The sequence below is a fragment of the Equus asinus genome, chromosome 5 (assembly GCF_041296235.1).
Source record: "Equus asinus isolate D_3611 breed Donkey chromosome 5, EquAss-T2T_v2, whole genome shotgun sequence".
NCBI classification, from domain to species: domain Eukaryota; kingdom Metazoa; phylum Chordata; class Mammalia; order Perissodactyla; family Equidae; genus Equus; species Equus asinus.
Window position 1 is genome coordinate 5,899,893 of NC_091794.1, and position 15,835 is coordinate 5,915,727.

Genomic DNA, 15,835 nt, shown 5'->3' on the forward strand with positions numbered 1-15,835 from the left:
TTTGTAAGAATGTTTGACTCTCACAGATTAATATTCTTAGCCTAAATCTGTGCTGAGTATTACTTCCAAACATTTATGTTTGTTAACAAGCCCGAGCCTCCTCCTGGGTTAAAGACATTTGCTGTCATGTCCGAGCCAGGGCTACAGAGAGGCGCGCCCAGCAGCTCACTCAGACAGCCTAATGCCACAAGAGCAAGCCACTGCAGGGGCTGCGCATTTGCTTCCCCCTGCTCTAGGCCTTGGCCGTGTACACGCACTCCTACAGCAGCGCAGCGGCTCCTTCCCTTGGGACCACACTTACCTTCATAATGAGGCTCCTATGTTCCACAGACTCGCTAAAATTTGTGGCCATTTCAAGTATCGTTGTGACTCCATCCTCACACAAATTCATCCAGTAACGATATTCTTCACGCCCAGGAAGTCGATCCCAAAAAGTCCGGAAGGCTTCCCACACAGCTTCCTGGCACACTGGAAAATGGACAGAGAGGCAGTTTATTGAAAGCTATAGCACTCTGGGCTTCTCGCAACGCACACGGCCCTGTTTATTCAGATTCCCGAGACACTCTTGCCCACAGCATCCTTTCTAGAGGGACATGAGAACGATTCTCAGTCAAAGCCCTTCTGTTTATATATGGCCCATTCAAACTCTTCAGATTTGAAGAGAATTGCTGTACTCCTCACTCCTTTCCCTTGCAGAGGGAACTGATTCACCTCCTAATTGCTGATTTCTTAAAAAAAATACAAAAAAATCCATGTTTATGCTTTACAAAAGTGGAGCTGATGCTGAGTTCACTTCAATAGGTGAATGGATATACAAACTGTGGTACATCCATGACGGAATATTATTCAGTGATAAAAAGATATGAGAGGGGCCAGCCCAGTGGCGTAGTGGTTAAGTTTGTGATCTCCACTTTGGTGGTCTGGGATTCGCTGGTTCGGATCCTAAGGTGGACCTACACACTGCTCATCAAGCCATGCTGTTGTGGCATCCCATATACAAAGTAGAGGAAGATGGGCACGGATGTTAGCTCAGGGACAATCTTCCTTATCAAAAAGAGGAAGACTGGCAACAGATGTTAGCTCAGGGACAATCTTCCTCACAAACCCCAAAATGTCAAATATTATTATCATTTTGAATTCTGGTTGTCTGACAGCTATTTGATGGAAGAAGATAGTCTGAACCAAAAAAGAACTCTTCGGCTTTAAGAGAGAGTAAAATACATGAATGTTGAAAGTTTTTCTATCGACTGGTTTTCCAGGGTTGAACTAAACCTTTGGTTGCAAACGTAGTTTCTCCTTCAGTGAACTAACTGCATCCTTACTACTGCTCTTTAGAACTTCTGATCCTACAGCACACAGAAGACTCCAGAGGGGCTGACTGAGGCAGAGCGACCACTTGTGGACTCATAGTTCTTCCTTTCTACTTCTTCAAACTTCCAAATGGAAGTTTAGGACACACCAGAAGACAACACAAAGGTGAAAGTCTGGGTTGGTAAAAACAAGCAAAAAGTAAATGTCAGTAAGGTCTGGTTATGAAATGAGGTGATTCAAAGAAAGTATTGAAGATTTTCTGAGACCGAATAACTACATATCTATAAGGAAAGAGAAAATCTCAATAACTTCTTCACAATATATACAAAAAATAATTTGAAACATGAAGGGTAATACTATGAAGGTCCTAAAAGAAAACACAGAAGAACATCTTCAAGACTTGAGGATAGGAAAAGATTTCATAGACAGGACATAGAAAGCAACAACTATCAAAGAAAAAAAACCTGAGATTAGAATTCATCACAACCAAAAACTTCTAGTCATCAAGGACATTATTAATAAAAATGAAGAGACAAGCCATACCTCTGGCAGAAAACATTCAAAATTCATGTATCTGACATGGAACTGGTATTTAGCTTATTTAAAGAATTTCTACAACTCCCTAATAAAAAGGCAAATACTCCAATTTCAAAAACATGTAAAAGACTGGAACAGACACTTTACAAAGGAAGAGATACAAACAGCCAATGAGTATGTGGAAAAAGTACTCACTATCATTCATCTTCAGAGAAATGCAAATTAAGGCATCCACACGTAAACCAGAATGGGTGAAATTTTTTAAATGGACAACACCAAATTTTGGCAAGGATGTGGAGTAATCAGACCCTTGTTTTTGGTAAGAATGTAAAACAGTAGAACAACTTTGGAAAAAAACACTGGTAGTTTCTCATATAACTAAATATACAACAAACCAGCAATTCCCCTCCTAGGTATTCCTTCAAGAGAAAGGCAAGCATATATCCACAGAAAGACTTACGTTCAATGCCAGAGCACCTTTATTCATAGCAACTTAAAAATGAAAATAACCCAGATAGCTATCAAGAAGAAAATAAAAAAACAAATGGTCACACAACGGCATCAAAAGGAACAAATTACTAATTCATGCAACAACATGGATGAGTCTCAAAATGCTGAGTGAAAGAAGCCTTACACAACAGAGTACATACTGTTCTGTTTACATTAAGTCCTAGATGGGTGAGACTAAGCTATGGTTTAAAAGAATCAGAAGGGTGGTTGCAGGTAGGGGATGATAACTGTCTGGGAAGGGAAATAAAAGAACTTTCTTGGGTGATACTGCTCCAAAATTTAAGAGAGGTTTGGATTACACTAGTGTGTACATTAGTCAACACTCACCAAATGGTATGCTTATGTTTATGCATTTCACTCTATGTAAATTTCACTTTTTAAAAATGTAAACAAATATTAAGCTCTATTAACAATACTTATGCTGAAGTGTGCAGGGGGTGTCTAACTTATGAAATAAGTGTGTGGTGTCTCTAACTTATGAAATACACCTAAGAAATAAGACAGTTGGTTAGATAGACGTAGGAAAGCAAATATGACATGTTAACTATGGAGCTAGGTGGTAAGAATATTGTGTTCACTATACTATTCTTTCAACTATTCTGTATGTTTAAAATTTTTCATAAAATTCTAGAAGAGCATTATTGTGCACTGAATAAATGTAGTTGGAGCACCCAGAGTGATAGAAATCATACCAGGTTTCACAGCAGGCCTTCTCTGGGCCTCTCTCATGGATTCACAGAAGAATGGCATAAGCTGTCTCCTACAAATTACACTTCGGGGGATGTCTCCCACCTCCTACAAAAAGCTCTCAGCAGTCCAGTGCTTGGTCTAAAAGATCTCAATCAGAAATTCATTCTTTTAGGGTAAGCCTAACCTTAACCAAGAAAATGAAATAAAAGGCATCAAAACTGGAAAAGAAGAACTAAAACTATCTCTATTTGCAGATGACATGAGCTTGTACACAGGAAGTCCTAAGAAATCCACTTGAAAACCTACTAGAACTAATACACAAGTTCTGCAAGGTCACAGGATTCAAGATTATTGTATCCAAGGTACAGGATACAACAACAAAAACCAGTTGTGTGTCTATACACTAGAAATGAGCAAAGCAAAAATGAACACAAGAAAACAATTCCATTTACAAAAGCATCAAAAAGAATAAAACAGGAATAAATTTAACAAACATATAAAAGTTATACTCTGAAAAAGCAAAAAACTGCTGAAAAAATTAAAGAAGATCTAATAAATGAAAAAACTCTCCATGTTCATGGATTGGAAGACTTAACATTGTTAAAATGGCAATATCTGCAAATTGATCTACAGACGCGATGCAATCCTATCAGAACACTGGGGGACTTCTTTACAGAAATTGACAACCAATTCTAAAATTCATATGGAATTGCAAGGGACCCGGAATAGCCAAAACAATACTGAAAAACAACAACAAAAAGATAAACTGAACTCCATCAAAATCAAAAACTTTTGTGCATGAAAGACATCATAAGGAAAGTAAAAAGACAACCCACAGAATGAGAGAAAATATTTTCAAATCACTTATCTGATAAGGGACTTGTATCCAGAATATATGAAGAACTCTTACAATTCAATAATAAAAGATAATCCAGAGCCAGCCCTGATGGCATAGTGGTTAAAGTTAGGTGCTCCTGTTTCAGCTACCCAGGTTCATTTCCCAGTCGTGGAGTCACACCACCTGTCTGTCAGTTGCCATGCTGTGGCAGCAGCTCATGTAGAAGAACTGGAAAGACCTACAACTAGGATATACAACTATGCACTGGGGCTTTGGGGAGAAAAAAGAGGAAAATCAGCAATAGATGTTAGTTCAGGGTGAATCTTGCCCTGAAAAAAAAAAAAAAAACAGATAACCCAGTTAAAAAATGGCAAAGGACCTAAAGACATTCTTTGAAAGAAGATATTCAAGTACCAAAAAGCATATAAAAAGATGCTCAATATTATTAGTCACTAGAGAAATGCAAATCAAAACCACAAGATACCACTTCACACATACTAGGCTAGGATGGTTATAATTTTTTTAAAAAAGGAAAATCGTAGCACTGGCAAAGATGTGGAAAAATCAGAAACCTCATACACTGCTGGTAGGAATGTAAAATAGTGCAGCTACTTTGGAAAACAATCTGGCAATTCCTCATATGGTTAACACAGAGATACCATAACCCAACAATTCTACTCCTAGTTAAAACTCAAGAGAAATTCCAAATGCCCATCAACTGACAAATGGATAAACTAAATGTGGTATATCCATACAACAGAATGTTACTATTTGGCTATAAAAAAGAATAAACTACTGATACACGCTACAACAATGATAAACCTTGAAAACATTACACTAAGTAAAAGATGCCAGTCACAAAAGACCACATATTATATTATCTCGTTTATATGTCATATCCAGGTTAGACAATCTTTCTATAGAAAGAAAAAGTAGATCGGTGGTTGCTTAGGCCTGGGGAGATGGGCAGGGAGATAGAGGGATAAGAGAGTGATAGCTAATGGGTGTGAGGTTTCTTTTTGAGGTGATGAAATATGTTCTCAAACTGAGGGTAGTGATGGTTGCACATTTCTGCGAATACACTAGAAAATCACTGAATTCTGTACTTTGAGTCAGTGAATTGTATGGTATGTGAATTATATCTCAATAAAACCATAAAAAATGCAATTCCCTCCAGAAGGAAACACATCCTTAATTTACCCAATAGCTTTCCAGTTGGCAGCTATCTGATAAGAAGGTCCAATTATCTAACTTGGAATAATAGACTTCAGAAAACTCACATTCTGATAGAGGAGCAGAACTGGGGGAAGTCTGGAGCATTCATGAGCTCAGAGATGGAAACCTAGACAGGACACTGCCAGCAGCAGAGAGAAGAGCGACATGAGCACGATTCCAGGGCAGGAGGTACTAAGGAAGTCAAAACTCTACCACAGACAAACATCACATACTTCACTATTTGGCCTAGAAGGAGTTACGTTCAGAAGTTCCATTCTTGTCTAATAATTTTCATGTAGCCTTTCATTACTGCTGAAGATGACTTTCTATTTTTGAGAAGATAACTAATCTACAAATGCCTCTCTTCTGGCAGAGAAAATCTGCAGTGGAAACTGGTGGAGGAAGGGAAAATGCGATGACAATATTCTGAAGAAGGAAATGCCAGCATTTAATCTCTCTTTAATCCTGTTACGAGGGCTCAGGCTGTGCATCTTATCCAGTACAAAGAAATCCAGTACGGAGCAAAGTCTTTTTTTAGGGTAATATATTTTCCTTTCAGAATCATGCAGCCCAAAGCATATGGAACAATCAAGTTGGTGCAATAGGGCAAGAAAAGAAATAAAAGGCATACAAATTGGAAGATAGGAAGTAAAACTATATTTGCAGATGAAATGATCACCTATGTAGAAAACCCTAAAGAATACACAAAAAAGCTACTAGAAATAATAAGTGAGTTTAGCAAAGTTACAGAATAAAAGTTCAATATGCAAAAATCAATTGTATGTATATATACTAGCAAGGAACAATCAAAAATTAAATACCATTAACAATAGCACGAAAAAACTGAAATAGATAAATCTGGTAAAAAAGATGTGTAAGACCTATACACTGAAAATTACAAAACACTGCCGAGAGAAATTGAAGAAAACCTACATAAATGGAGGGATATATCATGCTCGCCCAACAGAAGACTCAATATTGTTAAGATGACAATTCTTCCCAAATTAATCCATAGACTCAACACTATCCCAATCAAAATGCCAGTAGCCTTTTCTGTACAAATTGGCAAGCTGATTCTAATATTTACATGGAAGATAAAGGACCTAGCATAACCAAACAAATTTGAAAAAGAAGAACAAAGTTGAAGAATTTACACTATGTGATTCAAAGATATTATAAAGCTTACAGTAATCAAGACAGTATGGTATGGCATAAAAACAGACAAAGAGCTCAGCGGAAAAGAATGAAGAGTGAAGAAATAGACCCACCATAACGAAGACTGATTTTCCACAAAGGTGCAGAGGCAAGAAAGAAGAAGATTTTTAATAAATTTAACTTTGATCCATATATACTTTATACAAAAACTAACTCAAAGCAGATCATAGAGCTAAACATAAAACCTAAAAATTATAAAACTTCTACAGGAAAAGACAGAAAAATATCTATGTGACTTTGGGTTATGCAAATTTAACGCTAACACCAAAAGCAAGCATGATCCAAAAAACCTGATAAATTGGACTTATAAAAATTTATTGAGGAACTTCTGTTCCTCAAAAGACATTACGAAGAAAACAAAAAGACAAGCCACACCTTGGGAGAAAATGTATGCAAAACATATCTGACAAAGAATTTGGATTTAGAATACATTAAGAACTCTTGCACTTCAATAATGAGACAAACACCCCAATTCTCTTTTCAATGAGCAAAATATTTGAATAGACTCTACACCAAAAAAGATATACAAATGGCAAATGAGTGCATGACAAAGGTGCTCAACATCATTAGTCATTAAGACAACGCAAATTAAAACTATAATAAGATATCACTACATACCCACCAGAATAGTTATAGTTAAAAAAGACTCACTACTATGCCAAGTGTCACAAGGATGTGGAGAAACTGGAATCCTAATACGTGGCTGGTGGTACAACCACACTGGAAAATAGTCTGGCACTTTTCTTTAACTTTTCTTAAAAAGTCAAACAGGGGCCGGCCCCGTGGCTAAGTGGTTAAGTTTGAGCGCTCCACTTTGGTGGCCCAGGGTTTCGCCGGCTCAAATCCTGGGTGTGGACATGGCACTGCTCATCAGGCCATGCTGAGGTGGCATCCCACATGCCACAACTAGAAGGACCCACAACTAAAAGTACACAACTATGTACTGGGGCGGGCGGGGGGGGGGGGTCTTTGGGGAGAAAAAGGAAAAATAAAATCTGTAAAAAAAAAAAGTTAAACATACATCTGTGACCCAACCATCCACCCCTATTAGGCAACAGAAATTAAAGCGTATGTTCCCACAAAAACTTGTACACAAACGTTCATGACAGCTTTCTTTGTATTCACCAATAACTGAAAACAACTCAAATATGCCAAAATGTGGTATATCCATAAAATGAAACACTACTCAACAAAAAAGGCAACAAAATATTGATACATAAAAAAATCATGCATGAGTCTCAAAATAATTATACTGAGTAAAAGAAGCCAGACAAAAAAGAGTACACAGTATGATTACATTTATATGTAAAAATGCAGAAGATGCAAATACCACATAGGGATAGAAAGCAGATTAGTGGTCGCCTCAGTCCTGGGGTCAAGGCAGGTACTGAGGGAGGGAGGCAGGGATGACAAAGGCACATGAGAAAATGTTGGGGTGACTGATAAATTCATTATCTCAACTGTAGTGATGATTTCAAGGGTAAATACACTTGTCCAAACTAACCACACTGAAAAAAAAACTAATCAAACTGTATACTTTAAATATGTGCAGTTTATAATCCATCAAAGTACACCTTAATAAAGCTATATTTTATAAGATCCAACTGCAAATAGGATTTAAAAAAAAAAAAGAAAAGAGGATACTATTAATGACATTCTATTCCAAGCACCCTAAATATCTGTTTAATTTTACAAATCATTAGGTTAAATGCAGTTGCTTCTTGCTTAAATGGAGATATTTTTCAAATTTGTTACAGCAACTAGCAACTGATGCTAAATTCTCTATGAAGGAAAAAATTGGGCAAACCGTTAACTGAATAAGCTTGGTGGGAAGAGCTAAGATCCTTGGTTGGACATTGAGTGGATCTCTCCCTTCAGTTTCCAAACATTTGGTTCTAAGGGCATAATCCAATTATCTCTTCAAAATCAAGACCTATGTTGAAATACTCATTTTCCTTATTTTCAAAAACATAAGAAACAAAATATTTACTCTTTACCATGACAGTAACAGCTATATCAACAGTGTTACAATCTTGATATGCTGTGCCAACCCTTTAAGCTTTATGAGGCCCCTTTCCAATGATCCCATTCATAGCATCTGTATTTTAAAGTCAATTATTCTAGGAATGCTTTATTTTTCTTTTTGTTGGCTTCTTTTTCAACAGTATCTCTTGAATTTATAAAACACAAGACCAAAGCAATTAAAAGGCATAACCACATTCCCTAAATGACTGGTTATCTCCTCTTCGCTGTTTAACCAGCAGCTATCTAGATATTCAGATCTATTTTAAGACAATACACAGTGAAACACAGGCAGGAGAACTCATATTTTGATAAATTACAAACTATCGTTCTCACTCGTCATCAGTTCCTGTATTCTCTTCACACTGTCTCTGGAATTTGCCACTTCTGGCGTATGCCCTGTACACAAAAGGCCAGGTCAGCCGATTTCCATTACAAAAGGAAAAGGAAAGCTTATTGCTTAGTAATGTTTGATAGCCTCAAAACACAATCAGGATATATATAAATACACTAGGGAAAAAAAGGTGCTAATACATTGTGCCACTTCAACAAACAAAAAAATCAAATGTATAAATATATCTAATATCTGGTATTAAATTTTTTATTTTAAAAACACTTGTTTTGGGGCTGGTGGTGTAGTGGTTAAGTTCGCACACTCTGCTTCAGCGGCCTGAGGTTCGCAGATTCAGATCCCAGGTGCAAACCTATATACCACTCATCAAGCCACGCTGTGGCAGCATCCTGCATACAAAATAAAGAAAGACTGGCACAGATGTTAGCTATGATTTTATTTTTAATTAAACAATATTATCCTTGATCTTTTCATTATGTGAATTCATTCTCTGTTTTTTATATTTACTAACCAAAATTGCTTAATTGACCATAGTATGTCCCTTAGATATTTGGAAAATTCCCAAACTTTGCTTTTTGCTGCTCAAGAGCCAATAAAAGGGCATAATCTGGATGTGATGCTAATAAACTGAAGATGATGAAATGGTAGTGAAATCAGGTGTGTTCTTTTTTGTGTTTATTCACAAATGTTTGTTGAGCACTTACTATTTTCCAGGCCGTGGGCTACAGGAACCTTCAGTTTGAGCTGCTACTTTATCTTCTCCTTCTTTATTTTCCTCTATCTTGTCCTTCCTCACTTCCTCCTCACCAAAGCAAGTGGGGTTTTTTTCCTTGGTGAGAAAGATTGGCCCTGAGCTAACATCCGTGCCCATCTTCCTCTACTTTATATGTGGGACACCTGTCACAGCATGGCTTGATAAGCAGTGCATAGGTCCATGCCCAGGATCCAAACCAGCAAACTCTGGGCCACCAAAGCTGAGTGTGCAAACCTAACCACTGCGCCACCAGCATGGCCCCAAACAGGTATTTTTGAAGCGCTTAAAAGATCTTTCCTCTCATAAAACAATGCAAACTTTCCTCTGACACTATATAAATATTATATTCTTAGCAAGTGCTTTTTCACTAGTTAGTAGAAAGATGATATTTGGTTCAGTCTCTGTCTAAATTAATACAATTTGAATTATAATGAGATACAACAAATGCATTAGAACTATGTTTGAATTTCATACCCAGCCCAAGGGTTTGGGTGTTTGCTTACCTCGGACTTTAAAATATTTCACATGGTTTGCCACAGCCTCTGAAACACTTTCATCTGGGCAGGTTTTTACACCATTAGGAAAGAGAGATCGCCTTCTTCTGAGCAACCACCGTCTCTCAGCTTCCCTGTGGTCCAGAGGTCCTCTCTTCGCAGTAGACAGAGAGGGGTCTGTGGATGCTGAGTTGGTCAGGAGGAAAGAAACTGCACTCTCAGGTTCTTGGATCTCTTCTAAAGGTAAGTAGGTTTGTGCTACAGAGTGAAAGCATAAACAAGGCTTCTGATGGTGAATTAAGGTACAGTATGAAAGGTAATAAAGCAAAACTGACATTTGTGCCATTTGGATTTTGAAGTCAATGCTCAGATTATGGACATGCACGCCTAAGGAGAGGAGGAGTGAAGCATTCAATCTTTTCTCCATTTAATTCCTACTCCTTTATTTCAAGACTGTTAGCTATTGAAATCAAGTGTATATCCAATTTCAGCACAAGAAATAAGAGGAAGTAAGTTTTGAACCAGGAATTACCAAAAAGAGGAAAACCAAAATTATTGAAAGAGATTTTAAAACAGTTTAAATGAAGTAATATCAAAGATTAATACAGTAGTATTTGAGTCAATTTCTTACAGCAGTCATATCAAATAATGCTATTTTTAGAGATTATATTACAAAGAAAGATAAAAACAATGTAGATTTTTAAATACCTGTTAACGATGGAAGGTTTCCTTCTATCAGGACAAATATCAAAATACCCAGAGAAATCTTCCCAAAATGAGGAAACATAATCATATAGGCCAAAATCAAAGGAACGAGGAAAGGCCGAAATCCTTAACTGAGCACCAAAAGCCTTGAAACTTCCAACAACAAATTCTTACAGGAAAGGTCTAACATTTAAAAGGTTATGTTTGAGAATTGACAACCATTCTAAAACTATTATAAATTAGCTTAAATTAAAAATGGTGTCCTTTCAAAGTACCTCTCACTTCCCTTCTGAAATAACCAGCACGCTATGAAAGCAGGAGAGATAAGCTAATTAGAACAGATGGGGAGAGACAATTTCTTTAATCTAGCCAGCTAAGCTCTTTACTAACACACTCTCCTTGCCTTTAACAAGCAGTTCACTTAAAAATACTACGTTTCACATACAATTCACTGAGTTTTACAATTTTTCTGAATCTATTACTCAAACCTGATAGATTCACATGTTCTCTGGGTTCCTCCAGGGCCTATGATTTGTGAGCATAAAATGCCCAAACTGACTATACCTATCTACTTGAGAAATACAGAGTTACGTACAAAACACAATCAGTTTTCTCGGAGCTGTTTCTCTTTGTAATAAAGCTACTGTCTTGTAAATTTCCTTCCTTGATAAAAAGCTTTGAAAATCTCTCACTATAACCACTTACTATGTCTCTTCCTTATCTACAAAATGAGCTAGGAATAGTAAAGCTAACTTATGACAGAGCTGTTGTGAGGATTAAATTAGTTAAATGCTTAGAATACTGCCTGGCACATACTAAGCACACAATATAAATGACAGCTATGTGATAACTTCATTGCTTAATTTGCTCATAAACAGGAGGCCCAGTGTGTTTACCTACATGAGGAACTTGTAACCAAGAAAGGATATCTTTTACCACAATGGGACCAGATAAAATTCTTTTATTAGGGCAGTTGTTTTTATCAAATAAACCTAGTAGAAAGCTATTAGTCAACATCCCTGTGGAAGCTATGATTTACTATCAAATAGCAGTGAATTTATATCTTATGTCACATTCTCTGGAAAAAAAATGTTTTGTAAAGATCTAAAGCACCTTTCTCTTGAGAATCCTAAACTAGTCCTGACCCTGATTTCTCTAGCCCCCAAAAGGGATGCACTCAGTTGTAAGAGAAGAGACAACCTGGGTGGGTACAGGCCACACCAGCAGAAGGAAGCCTAAAAGAACCATGTCCTTTAACAGCCCCTGGGCAGTTTCCAAATTTCAACAAGGACAAGCTTAGTTATAAGAGTCTCTACAGAGGGAAGCAGGGGCCTCTGGTTTCCAACAGGGTTTTATACAGTTCTGGTCAAGCAGGCCTTCAAAGAATACATGTCTACTCAGAGTTCTTCCAGTCCAGACAGAGTTCAACAATTAGAGGTCGTTTTCACAACAAAAAAATATAGGACACAGATGACATTTCACATTTATTTTAGCTGGGTACCTTTCCAAAGAAAGAGTATTAAAAGAAAGGAAACCTAAGATAATTTCCTATGAAGAAAGGGCTTAAGCTTGGTATTAAGCCAAAAGTAATTAAGGCATAAATGAATGATTTTATATGACTAAAATCTGGGTAACAGGGGGCCAGCACTGTGGCTGAGTGCTTAAGTTCGCGAGCTCTGCTTCGATGGCCCAGGGTTTTGCCAGTTCGAATCCTGGGCACAGACATGGCCCCGCTCATCAAGCCATGCTGAGGTGGCATCCCACATGCCACAACCAGAAGGACCCACAACTAAAAAATACACAACTATGTATTGGGGGCTTTGGGAGAAAAAGGAAAAAAATAAAATCTTTAAAAACAAAAAACTGGGTGATAGTGAGAAGATGAGGACAAAACACATATTGGAAGCAGATTAGAAAAGGGCTCTGCATAACAAGTCTAGATGTATGCTTCCCCCAAAGATAAAAAGAAGCTGATTTTAAGAGAGATTAAACTTTTTATAAGTCCTAGTTAAAGTGATTGGATATGACTTAAAAAAAAAGCTACCATTTTTTTTAATCCCAAGAGTTGTGAATTAAAAACAGTATTACCTTCTCTAGAAAAGCTTTCCCTGTCCACCAACAACCCTCTTACTGCCTCTGTACACCTCTCACTATGACACACACACCCACGTAGGCTGAACTTCTTCCTGTGCTCTCAGAGAAACTCTGACTGCTTTTACCAGAGAAATTGAAAATGTTCATATGTCCATTTCTCCCATTAGAGCACAAATGATTCAAGAGTAAGAGCTGTTGTTCATTTTTTGTACCTAGCAAATTGCCGGCTATAAGTAGATGCTCAAAAACTGTGCCCCGAACTGAAAATCAAATTAACTATATGCCTATTAAAATAAGAAGAAAAATTAATGTAAGCATCAGTTATACGATTTTCACTGGGTATCATACAATTTAAAGTTTATTTCTAAGAATGGCTCACTTTTCTTAAGAAAAAAATTACACTTCAATTTAATGAATTGGAAACGTTTAATATAAAATGCTGATATTCTCAAAGCATTATTTCCACATGAATTTAGGAAAATGAATTTTAAGCAACCTTCAAAACATGACAAAGGACAGTGGTATCTTTGAAAAACAAACAAAAAAGTTAAGAAGTCACAAGAAGATATAATATACACTTGCTTTCCCAAAATTAGATTTACAAAATAATTAACAGTCATCTACAAAAGTCCCCTCCCACACACACATAAATTGGGAATGAAACACGTAATTATAACCATCTTTATAGGAAATCCCCAGTATAAAGATGGTGACAAGATTAACAAAAACTTAAGGACACTGAGGCTTAACTGACCCCCTCAATTCACATGATTTTGAAATAAAACGTCCCGACTTCTACCTTTATCTTAAACTGCCTTTTCTTCACTGCTTTATATACAGTTACAATGTAAATTCAGGAGATGCTTCAAACAGAAGATTAAAACGATATTCTTAAAAAACACGTTTCTTACCTAAGAAAATACAATATAATTGTCCCCTCAAAATATTCCTGATAACATTAGAAGGTTGCGAAGTATTTAATCATATATAATACCACCATCATCTCATGAATTCAGAACTGTTACCTGCACATATGCTCTATGGGGATCACAGGTCTCTAAAAACTACAATTTAAAAATATAAAAGCAATGAGAGCAATCTGGCTTTGCACATGAATACTGGGTAAACAGAGCTACAAAATTACATATTTAGTTCTAATAATTAATAAATAGGAACTTGAGGTTTTTTTTTTTAATTAAAGTTATGAGGACACCAATTTTTTCTTCCATACTTACAGAAACATATATTCTGGGATATTAGGATAGGATAGGAGTCAGTGTTTATATAGCTATACCTCAAATAAACTAAGTTGAGCTATATATATAATTTTTAAAAACCTATTTTGGATAGCTAAAATTTTTTGTTCCAAATTTCACTCTGAATGAATGAACTAAATTCTCAGATCCCCACAAATGACATGAAAAGAAATGGAAAACAAATAACAATTAGAGCAGAGTAACAGTTCCATTTAGCGATTGAGAAAAATAAGCTGCGCTTTGAAAGAGTGAATTTTATCATCTTCCTAACGTTATGTCTTCTTTTACACTATACAGAAGGGATGCCGTAAATGGCATTTTCTGAAGCCTTCATACTAAATTCTTTTAAAAAATACACAGTATTCATACTGCATGCTTGAGCTGCAAAGAATAGAATTACAATATAATGTGACTTGTCAACAAATTTGACAAGTACTGGGGCTGGCACCGGGGAGGACCTAACTGCCCCGCCTCCTAGGTTTGTGGAAGTACGGATGACACCGCTTCATCATCTACAAACACATTCCCACATTACATATGCTATTGCATAATCCAAGCATACTTAATCAGAAAAATATCAAATATTTATGAAATTTTAATTTCTATCTAAGTTTATCTACAGCACTCCCATTTCCACTCCATCTATGAGATCCCAACAATTCTAATAATATATCTTATACAGTTTAAATAATATTCAATGACTTAGAAAACTACTGCAAGTTATTTTCTTCTCTGTGAGCTTGCTAACACAAATGCTGGTAAGCAGCTTTCCAGTAATCGTATAGAACATCTGTGTCAAGCTTGTGCAGATTAACTAGTACTGCTGCCCTTCTGTTGCTGTAAATGAAGTTTCAAAATGAGCTCTCGAATATCTTCTCTTTTGGTCTTTATTACATGACGAGGAAACCATTTCTCCAAATGAATGGGAAGTTCAAAGTTAACAATAGGATCCTAACAAGAGAAAAGAAAAAAATGCAATCACCTTAGTAGTATAATTTAAATTTGTTTTGATTTCATTTTTACAAGAAATGAGAAATTGCTAACTTCTTTTAAATAACAGCTTTACTGAGATATAATTAACATACCACACAATTCACCCAAAGTATTCAATTGAATGGTTTTCAGTATATTCCAAGTCGTGCAACCATCACTACAATCAACTTTAGAACATTTTCATTCAGTTGCCAACTTTTCAACGTCAAAATTAATATCATTCATTCTGCTACAAGGCATGTTCATGTGAATTAGTGCAAACAGAATTGGTAAATAGAGAATGATTCAGCATAATGCAAAAGTCAGGCTGGTTTGAACACAATTTTTTTCCAACATGTTAATATTCTGAAACTATTAAAACAAAAAGAAAGCCTTAGCAGTAAATGAAGAATTTCAAATAAAAAATAGGAAATCCTGCAGAAGGGCCTTTTTAGTGCAAAAAATAGCCATGGCTTAAAGAACTGCCATATTTTCCACTATATTAAAGCTTAACTGAGAAGATACAAGGTGCACCTGCAAAGACATTTCCTTCTGTGTTCAAAAAAATTACTAACTGCTGAAGAAGGCCACCCCTACATCATGTTTCCAGATTTGATGAAACTATTAGAAGCCAGATGTAAGGACTTAAATCCTGAAGAAGGAATTAAGAGTCCCAGGGTATAAAGCTTACAGGATGGACTGACTGCGATTCTAGGAGCAAAAGTCAGCGGAGATTTAACTGTACAAATATTCTTTTTAGAATTAACACTGTCTTTGTTAAGGGTTAGTTACAAAGTTCCACAAGTTTTAAGTGGTCTATCCCAAACCTCTTTTTTTCAAACTAAGCTCTGTTACATTAGTGCAGCAATT

The 15,835-nt window shown here is 36.3% G+C and overlaps 2 protein-coding genes across 13 annotated transcripts in view; both read right to left on the reverse strand.

Moving 5' to 3' along the window:
• Positions 1-13,032, reverse strand: part of IMPG2 (interphotoreceptor matrix proteoglycan 2) — a 69,252-nt gene extending 56,220 nt beyond the window's left edge. For 4 of the 7 annotated variants that reach the window (XM_070508671.1, XM_070508674.1, XM_070508670.1 and 1 more), the window contains exons 1-2: positions 9,948-13,032; positions 302-468 (exon numbers count right to left, since the gene is read on the reverse strand). In XM_070508671.1, coding sequence (XP_070364772.1) covers positions 302-468; positions 9,948-10,365 — 585 coding nt within the window. In that variant the 5' untranslated portion in view covers positions 10,366-13,032. Of the gene's footprint in view, positions 1-301; positions 469-1,322; positions 7,259-9,947 lie in introns of those variants that run through there. The other 3 variants (XM_070508673.1, XM_070508672.1, XM_070508675.1) reach the window with 2 other exon arrangements.
• A 112-nt stretch (positions 13,033-13,144) lies between these two features.
• SENP7 (SUMO specific peptidase 7) overlaps positions 13,145-15,835 on the reverse strand; it is a 141,186-nt gene continuing 138,495 nt past the window's right edge. For all 6 annotated transcript variants that reach the window (XM_014853242.3, XM_014853247.3, XM_014853246.3 and 3 more), the window contains one exon: positions 13,145-14,944. In XM_014853242.3, coding sequence (XP_014708728.1) covers positions 14,804-14,944 — 141 coding nt within the window. In that variant the 3' untranslated portion in view covers positions 13,145-14,803. The remainder of the gene's footprint in view (positions 14,945-15,835) is intronic.